The 9,467-nt window shown below is 49.7% G+C and overlaps 1 protein-coding gene across 1 annotated transcript; it reads left to right on the forward strand.

Annotated features, from left to right (window-relative positions):
• The first annotated feature begins 513 nt into the window (after positions 1–513).
• LOC136147278 (liprin-alpha-1-like) lies at positions 514–6,919 on the forward strand. The gene is made up of 5 exons (XM_065906614.1): positions 514–634; positions 2,717–2,818; positions 3,289–3,453; positions 4,104–4,297; positions 6,074–6,919. Exons 1-5 carry the CDS (start codon positions 587–589, stop codon positions 6,438–6,440), a joined length of 876 nt encoding a protein of 291 aa, XP_065762686.1. The 5' UTR covers positions 514–586; the 3' UTR covers positions 6,441–6,919.
• Positions 6,920–9,467: the final 2,548 nt, after the last annotated feature.

Raw genomic sequence — 9,467 nt, forward strand, 5'->3', positions numbered from 1 at the left:
GATGGAGGTTCATGACACTGTACAGGAGACAGGTATCAAGACCATCCCCATGGAAAAGAAATGCAAAAAGGCAAAATGGTTGTCTGAGGAGGCCTTACAAATAGCTGTGAAAAGAAGAGAAGTGAAAAGCAAAGGAGAAAAGGAAAGATGTTCCCATTTGAATGCAGAGTTCCAAAGAATAGCAAGGAGAGATAAGAAAGGCTTCCTCAGTGATCAATGCAAGGAAATAGAGGAGAACAACAGAATGGGAAAGACTAGAGATCTCTTCTTTCTTGAAGGAGAGATACCAAGGAAACATTTGATGCAAAGATGGGTTTAATAAAGGCCAGAAATGGTATGGACCTAACTGAAGCAGAAGATATTAAGAAGAGGTGGCAAGAATACACAGAAGCACTGTACAAAAAGATCTTCACGACCCAGATGATCACCATGGTGTGATGGCTCACCTAGAGCCAGACATCCTGGAATGTGAAGTCAGGTGGGCCTTAGAAAGTATCATTATGAACAAAGGTAGTGGAGGTGATGGAATTCCAGTTGGGCTATTTCAAATCCTGGAAGATGATGCTGTGAAAGTGCTGCACGCAATATGCCAGCAAATTTGGAAAACTCAGCAGTGGCCACAGGACTGGGAAAGGTCAGTGTTCATTCCAATCCCAAAGAAAGTCAATCCCAAGAATGCTCAAACTACCGCACATTTGCACTCATCTGACACGCTAGCAGATCCCTCATGGCTCAGACGGTGAAGTGTTTGTGTGCAATGTGGATGACCCGGGTTCGATCCCTGGCTTGGGAAGATCCCCTGGAGAAGTAAACGGCAATGACCAAGCTCAGGGTGAGAGTGAGGGGCAGCCAGCGCGGTGAGTCCTCCTCACCGGGATGGGTTCTGGGGACACTCTTGAGTTCAGGGGTGCCCTTAAGTTCAGGGGTGCCCTTTCAGTAGCCTCACTGGAGGCTTGTTTCAGGGGTGGAGGGGGCAGAAGCCCCCTTAGAAGATGTGCTCATTCCTAGCGGTGGTGGTTTCTGAAGCAGTTTCTGCTGTTCGGTTCGACTGTGACCCAGTACATTGCAGGGTCATGTTTGACGTTGGGCCTGAGCGGTGGGCACGGCCTTCCTTCTCCCGCACCCCACACTCACCTGCCGTCTTTTCGGCAGCCCCTCCCCCCTCTCTGCACCCTTGATGGTGGGCCTGAGCCCAGCCCCCCCCGTTACCACGGAGCCCCTTGTGACGGAGTGGGTTCCAGGTTCCGGGCTCCTGGGAGACGTGCTGGAGGCAGAGCCTTCGTGCCATTTCTTCTTGAGATGCAGTTGCTGGTGGTCATAGTGTGAGAGCAGTGGTCATAGTGTGAGAGCAGTGTGTGAGAGCGGTTTGTGAGAGCGGTGTGTGTGAGAGCGGTGTGTGAGAGTGGTGTCTGAGAGCAGAGTGTGAGATCGGTGGTGTAGCTCAGGCGCTGAGCTAACTGCCTGGGAAACAGCAGTTGCCCCCGAGTGGGGCGCTGCCCCCATCCACGAGGATGGGTCGCAGAAGGGCCCGCCTATGGGCGCTTTTCCAATGCTGCAACCCCAAGGCAAAGGCCAAGAAGACGAAGAAGTTGGCCTCGGCCCAAGTCCTGGAAGCAGAGTGTCCTGAGGTGAGAGCAGCCGGGGACTGGGCCCGTCGGATTGGCCCTCACCCGATGAAGCGTTGGGGTTGTGTTTCATTTGTTAGCATGTCCGTGGGCCCTGCTGGCCAGGGCGTTTTGGCCTTCATGGGCAGGATCGACCCCAGCAGGTTGACTTTGTTAGAGGTTGTGCAGTTGCTGCGTGGAGGCTGGGCGGGGGCCCCACAAGAAGGGATCCACTGGCTGCAACAGTCTCTGGGGCATCTGGATCGAGCTAGAGAGTCAGTCCTTGAAGCAGAGAGGCTAAGCCCCTTAACGTCTCCCGTCTTACAAAGCACAGACCAGTGTGTCCAGCATGTTAATAATGTACCTACTGCTTACGTGTATAACATATACCCTCATGGCTTCACATGTCTACTACATGCCTCTTACAAGTGTTGGGCAGTGTTCTAGGTGCTGAATACTCAGTCTGTAGTGGGGGATATGTAAGCCAGGGTTTTATCCTTGTGCAAAGAAAAATAGAAGAATGAAAGTCTCGTTGTGGTTCGGTTTGAGCAAGTTCACCATGTGGATGGCCCCGCGTGCACATGAATTGTGATAAAATACATATAACACGAATTTAACATTTTAGCCAGTTTATTGAATGACTGGGTGAGTTCAGTGGAGTCAGGCTAACAGACGGCCTTGGGGTGCCTTCAGCCTCTTTCCCAGAGGAACTCTCCAAAACCTGGTGGCCTTGTAGATCTTACCTTTCTTCTTCACTCTCCCCAGGGGTCCTAGGTCACTTGTCTGTGTGTCGTTTAAGAATCTGTTTATCCATTTTGTTGTTTGGTTTATGTTTAGGAAAGTTTCTCAGACTTCCCTGGGTCTGGAGAAGGCAGGCTGGATTCCAGGTTCTCTTCTCCGCGTGCCTGCCAGGTCGAGGTGGAGGTTGAAGGCCAGTCTGAGTTGTGCTGGTCTGTGTGGTCTTGGGGTCAGCGGACCCCCTCTTCTCCGGAGGGGCAGGGAGATCCTTTGTGTGGAGCCTGGAGAGACTTGATAGGGTCAGCCTTCACGGTCTCACTCTCTTTTTCATTTGTGTTTGCATTTAGTTCCCTCCTCATTTAACTGTTTTCTAGGAGCTGGCAACATCTAATGAAGAACTGAAGGTGTGCAGGGAGCAGCTTCGTGCCAGGGAAGAAGAAATTGCGGAGCTGAAAGCAGAGAGAAACAACACCGGGGTCAGTAGGCGAAGTCTCCCGAGTTGACCTGTGCCCGCGGGGCTCACCGCTGGGCTCCGTGTTGCTGTCTTTAAAGTCTGTCTGGTTTTCAAGTCATTTTTCACATCTTCCCACTGGGCAGACCGAGGTGGATCAGCTTGGGGTTCTCATAGTTTGCTTCCAATTCATGATGAGAGCTAATGTAATTTTAGTACATTTGAGGGGGGAGTTCTCTTAACTTACATTTTTGGCCATGCTACAGTTTCTGTGGGATCTTAGATCCCCGACCAGGGATTAAAACCCATGAGCCCTGTAGAAGTGTGGAGTCTTAACTCCTGGGCCACTGGGGAAGTCCACTCTAACTTTAGACTGAACTGGTGGGATTCCGACGTGCCTTAGCATGGTTTTGGCTTTAGCGTGAGGCTGAGAGGAGTTCTCAGCCCTGAATTCAAGTGTGAGGTTGAAGGTGCTCCTTTGGCCCCGCCCTGCAGCTGCTGCTGGAGCACCTGGAGCTCATGGTTTCCCGGTTCAGGCCGTCCCTCCAGATGACGGCGGACAAGCAGCAGGCGCAGTCCCCAGCCCGCATGACCAGCGATGTGGAGGTGCTCAGGGCGCTGAAGTTTCTGTTTGAGCACCACAAGGCCCTGGACGAGAAGGTACCAGCCACCCGGCCGGCCTGCATGAGTACACTTGCTGCCTGGTCAGGTGGATGATGCACATATTTATGAAACTAGTTGACTTTTGAGCTTCTTGAATTCTTGTAAATACAGTTTTTCTGTAAGAAGTCAGAGCTTTATATGGTTTAACAGCATTGCCTGAGTACACGCTGAGTCTTATCCAAGTCTTTGCAACCCTGTGGACTGTAGTCCAACACATCCTCTCTTCCTGGGACTTCCCAGGCAAGAATACTGGAGTGGGTGGCCATCTTCTACTCCAGGGGATCTTCCCGACCCAGGGATCCAGCCTGTCCTCTCGAATTGGCAGGCGGATTCTTTACCACTGAGCCACCTGGGAAGCCCCCTGTTAAAAGTATTAGTTGGCATAAATGTCTCAAGGTTTATTATATTCTGGCTATCAATTTGCAATTAAAAACTGGGTAATAGAATGGTTTTAGGATAACATTTTTTCCCTCTCAAACTGAGAGTTTAAAGCTGTGAATAAGCAGATTCTCTTGACATTGAGATCAATGAGAGACACTCGGTGTATTCTGTTACAGTAGCCATCTCATCAGGTGAGTATACAATAAGAAGTGCACTAACGTATATGCCCACATCAACACACAGTGACTCGGCCCCTTTTATTTCAGTTGAGACAGCAGGCCCCCATGCCAGCCACCGTGGCCCAGGCCTTCCAGAGAGACGAGGGCGTGTCTGACGGCGAGGGCGACGGGGTCACCCTCCTCAGTTCGGCCGCTCAGCTGCCGCCCAGCGGCCAGGCTGATGTCGAGACTCTGCCTGCTGTGATTGAGGAGCAGCTGGACACCATCAGCCAAGAGATCCGGTGGGTGTGCCCGAGCTCAGCTCCCCAGAAACTGGGCTTCTCCGAGGAGCTGTCTTCTCCTAGAAGTCTGAGTGTTCCCTAGTGAGAACACTGACTACAGGCCTGCTTCAAGGATTTTCAGTTCTGAGATCGCCCTTGATGAGAGAGCTGAGTCAGCCAAGGCGTTCTGTGCGCAGCTGGTGTCAGCACTCTGTGGGGGGGGGGCGTTGTGGGGTGTCCACCCCCAGCTCTGAGCCCCAAGGTGGGAGAGGTGCCGAGGGAGTGTCCCCTGTGGCCCGTGAACCCACCAGCACTGAGGGTTCACCCTCGTGTGTCCCTCGGAGCCGCCCACGCTCTGGTGAGAAGGCACCTGGGACAGAAAAGCTGAGGTTTGGGGTTGGCAAATTCCTACTCAGATCTGCATTTTCCTTTTTAACTTAGCACAGTGTGAAGATTGGCTTGTTGTGAAACACTGGTCCAAGGACATGTGTTTGAGTTTTTCTCAACTCATCAGTATGTTTAAGATGTTTTCTTTAGACACTGCCTTGGCAGTTGTAACAGTTTACAAAGCGGGATAGAATCCGAAGGCCCGCCTCGTGGTGAGCAGGGGGCCATGGTCTGGGTGCAGCCGGGTGGCCGGGGGCCCAGAGGCCTGCCTGGGCCACACCCGCACAGCCGTGCCTCCTGTCCTGAGGTTACGTTCAGAGTGGCCGCGGGCCGGTGACCCTTCGCAGGACCCGGCAGAGCCGCTGCTCAGATTGTTCTCGTCACGTCAGCCCAGGCCGAGGTGCCCGTTCCTGTTGGCCAAGCGCGGGGGGTTCAGGGGGAAGGCAGGGGTGAGCGGCACAATCAGCGGCCTGCAGTTTTGGCGCCGAGACAGACTGCTTTCTGGGTCATGTTTGAGCACAGACGAGCTCAGAAATGTCTTTCCCCGTCCCCGCAGGAAATATGGAACGGTTACATATTAATGTTTCTATTTTTACAGCACGTTGTCAGGTAAAAGTGATTTTTCCTTATGCAATATGTTGCCTTGATGTAAACGGTAAATTCTGTCCTTCAACTTGTCACCAGTGAAAATCTTTCAGGACGTATAAGTAGTGAAACTGGAGAGGTTACGACCTGCAAGAATCTTGTATTTTTTTAAAAAAATCATTTTGTATGCATAATCTAGTATTTAAACTGCTATATAAAATCATCCTTGACACATTAGGGGAGAAGAGCAGTAACCGTGAATTCTAGGTGAATGCGGCACATTGACATGAAACCAGAAACTCACACAAAGCTGGGGGAGAACTTCATCAAGTGATGTGTTGGTACATGTACACCCTTAAAAAAAAAATGGTCAACTAGCACTTCATCTGGTCTGGAGCCTTGTGTTTAGAAAGTCAAGCTTGTTCGTGAATCTCTGTTTTGATGGTGCAGAGTTCCTGATTCCCAGTGGAAAAGACTCGAGGCTCTGACGTGCACCTCAGCCGTGAGAGCAAGGATGGTGAAGGTTGTCCATTTCAGGTGTCTCCTCACGGGGAGAGAGTCGCCACCCAGGCCCCGTCAGAATGTTAGAGTCAGTGAGTCAAATCAAACGTGAATGATCAGGGGCCAGTTTGTAAGACTCAATGCTAAGTTATACTAAGCTTGAGAATATTCAAAAGAGGGAAAGTCGAACCTTTTTGCTGCGATGTTAATTGAGCAACTGTTCCTGGAATTTGCTAATCATGACACAGAATGCAAGCCCAAATTTGTTGTCCAGACACGTTCCTGTGCTGACAAAGGCAGGTGACGAGTTTTGCTCTCTTTTAGGTGGATCCAAGGCTTGAAGGAGAACACGGAGCAGCGGGCCAAGGAGACTGAGGGCAGGGTGGGCAAGGCGAGCTCAGGCAGCCTTCGTCGTTGTAAATCAGTGAGCTCCCTCGACCTGTATTCGGCCTCCTCGCTTGCCAGCTCCTGCCCGCCCAGCAGTGTGCCCTCCACGCCCCGAATGAGGCGTCGAAGGCCAGCGCGGAACATAGGCCGGCTGGGCACCATGCCTCTGGTATGTGTCTGCCTCCTCCCTGCCGCGTCCCTCCTCCAGCACACTGGTTTTCTTTGTTTGTTTTTGGTTATTTTCTCTTTTTACCCAGAAGAAAATCAGGTACATTTGCCACACTCAGAGGTCTATGATTTTTAAAACTACCTAGTCTTTAATCATTCTGTAATCGCACAGCGACCAATTAGTCTTGATATTTGGACCACCGGCTTAGCACCTCATCATGAACTCAGCCAGAGCCTGCCTCTGTAACGCTGGGCCTGGCCTGTGCTGGGTGCAGCAGCTGCAGGAAAGTTTCTGTTCTCAGGGGGCAGACAGCTTTGTGAAAGTAACCACAGGCAGTTCTCATGGCGTGTGAAAAACATGCAGCACATTTTCCACTGGGGATGCCTGGCTGCAGGGTGCAGGGCATGCAGTGGGAAGAAAACCAAAAATCTAAACTGGTCTGCTTGCTGATGGACCTGGCCGCGCACTCAGGCCCGCTCTGCGTGTGAAACCAGGTTCAAAGCCCGGTGCCCCAGGACCCCAGGGAAGAAGTCGGGCTTCCTCACTCTTCGGAGTCTAAAAACGGGAAGACGACCTAAGGCTTTTTGTGACAGAGTGTGCGGCTCTAAAGCACATGTTCCAGCTTTCTTGCGTGTATAGCTTAGGTTTCTGAGTGCATTGCTTTTTACCCCATGAAACCACGTTTACAACCCTCTGCTTTGTACCTCCACTTTTCTGTGTTACCACCCATTTCATGTTAGCTGCATTGTTAGTCAGCATATCATTAAATTAACTGTGAATCATTTTAGATGCATGTGAAGTGGTAACTAGTCCATTTTGTGGTCTTTTGACACACTTTTTATAATTTGTGTCTTTGGCTAATTAGTTGATATTTAAAATTCTTTGACGATTTCTCTGTGGTTTCATGCTTGATTTCTTTCCGAGTGTTTGTAAAAGAACAGTTGTGTATATTTTGTCCCTGTTGTTGGAGTTCTCTGACGGTGTGTCTGCTTTCATCATTGGTTTGAATTTCCTGTCCCATCCTGTTGTCTGTTTAGCTGTCGTCAGTCCAGACCCCAGCCTCCCGTCCCCCCACCCCAGGCTGTAGTTTCCCCATCCATCTCCCCTCGCCGTCCTCCCACTTGCTCTGGTCTCAGCAGTGCTGTGTCCACAGCGTGTGCCCCTTTAGTCGTGTTTGTGCTTCTCTTCATGTCTCATTAAATGGTGTTTTTCCCCCATAGCAGTAAGTTTGAATTATTGTATCACTATGCAGTTACAAGCATAATGTAGATGGATCATACACTACATAACCTGTGCAATTTATAAATGAGATTATGCTTACATAAAGAAATGATCCTCTAAGTGTAGAATTAATGGGCTTTTGACACAATATCCTTTCTGTGTTGGTGCTTGTATTTAAGACTGTAAATCTTATCAGCTTTTGCATGGTTAATGTCTCTACTAGACTCTTTTACAAAGTATCTTCTATGGTTCATCAAATGTGAAGACTCCACATTCCATTATGCTAGCTTTCATTCTTACACATTTTCATAGGGTACCTGCTTTAATGAATTTATTTTCAGAAGTTTTAAATCAAATTCTAGGTAAGGATTTTACATTAATGTCTAATAGGTGGTTAGATTTGTTCAGTGTTAAAATAGGTATCATGGTAACTTCCTCATCAGTTAAATTATTATTTGAAAGTATAACATGTTTTTATTAAGAGAAATAAGTTAGAGAAGTTTGGCTGAGAACAGACAGCTGTTGAGGCCCTTTGTTGTACAGGATGCTCTGCTTTAATAAATCACGGAGTTGTAACAGAATTGTATCTTCCTGAGTAATAATTTATAGTGTTTCTCTAGTAAATCTTGAATAGCTTATTTAACTTCTGTGGTCAAAATAGAAAATGTTCTGTTTGCAGCTACTGTTCTCTAAGTCGTAATCTCACTTATAGGTTTGCCATCATTCTTGCTTCCCTGTATTTGCCTATACTGATTCTTGAACTTTTAGCTTCAAAGTCGCAATCAACCTGGTTTCTCTCCATTTCTTTGCATGCATCTATCAGCCTAGTGATTTAAGGAAGAATCCTTGAAAGGTAAACTATTTAGTAATTTAGCGTGCCTTTGTTTCTCTGTGAAGTGTTAAAGAGTGCTTGTCGTGTCACGTGAATGAACACTGTGTGGTTATGTACTGGTGAATAATTGACGTTTTAATGGAAGTTTTGAAACTCACCCACCACTTAAAATATGCTGATGGTTCTGTTGGAAAAAGGTCATTCGTTGAGATAATTGTGACAGTTTCCCTTTCTCCCACTTGTTTGCTTTCTAATCATCTCATGCTTATTCATAATAGACATAGTAGTATTTATTATTTTGAAATTTTTATTTTTTTGGCCATGCTGCACAGCTTATGGGATCGTAGTTCCCCAACCAGGGATCAGACCGCTGTCCCGGCAGTGAAAGTGCCAAGTCCTACCGTCTGGACCACCATGGAATTTCCGCTTAGTGTTTTCTTAAAAGCAATGACTGAATCAGAGCCATAGATATTAGGTTTGGGGGAAGCCCTCTAATGATGGGGGTAGCAGTGTGCAGGACACTCTGCCCGCCAGGCACCGTGTCGAGTGCTCTCCGAGCCTGTCATCGAATCCCGCAGACACCCAGGTGAGGTCCAGACTGCTGTTATCCCCATTCAGCCGATGTGGACACTGAGGCTTAGAGAGGCCGGGCCCCGTGCCCAGGCTCACACACCCAGCAGTGCGGTGCGGACTCGTCTGATCAGAGCCTGGACACTTAACCGTGGTGCCGTCCAGCCCACTTCCCTCCAGACGCTCTCGTGTCCCTCACAGCATCCCTGATGGAGGGAGCACCAGTAGGGAGCTCGCTTCCTCTCCCCTCTGGTCCCTCGGATGAGCCCCTGTTGTTGGAGTCCAGTGCCCGGAGGGCTGGCCGTCCTTGTCCCTCTCCCGCTCCCAGCCGACTGACCGACCACTCCTGGGACCTTCCCGCAGGACTCGGGCAGCCACGCTCCAGTTCAGGCAGCTCAGTGCCCGGGAGCCCTTCTGCTGGGCACCGCGGAGCTGCTCCATCACCCTGGGGCTGGTGGCCTGCTCTGCCCTCCTGTTAAGTGAGGACACAGTCCTGCCCATCCTAGTCACGTGGGCACCAGGGGGCGGGCTTCCTCCTG

This window comes from Muntiacus reevesi, chromosome 15 (genome assembly GCF_963930625.1).
Source record: "Muntiacus reevesi chromosome 15, mMunRee1.1, whole genome shotgun sequence".
Lineage (NCBI taxonomy): Eukaryota > Metazoa > Chordata > Mammalia > Artiodactyla > Cervidae > Muntiacus > Muntiacus reevesi.

Excerpts from the sequence above, each read along its gene's own strand:
- LOC136147278 (XM_065906614.1), top strand. The coding sequence starts at position 587 with ATGCCAGCAAATTTGGAAAACTCAGCAGTGGCCACAGGACTGGGAAAG. Across the intron at positions 635-2,716 it reads TGGCCACAGGACTGGGAAAG|GAGCTGGCAACATCTAATGA; the intron begins GTCAGTGTTCAT and ends ACTGTTTTCTAG. Across the intron at positions 3,454-4,103 it reads ACAAGGCCCTGGACGAGAAG|TTGAGACAGCAGGCCCCCAT; the intron begins GTACCAGCCACC and ends CTTTTATTTCAG.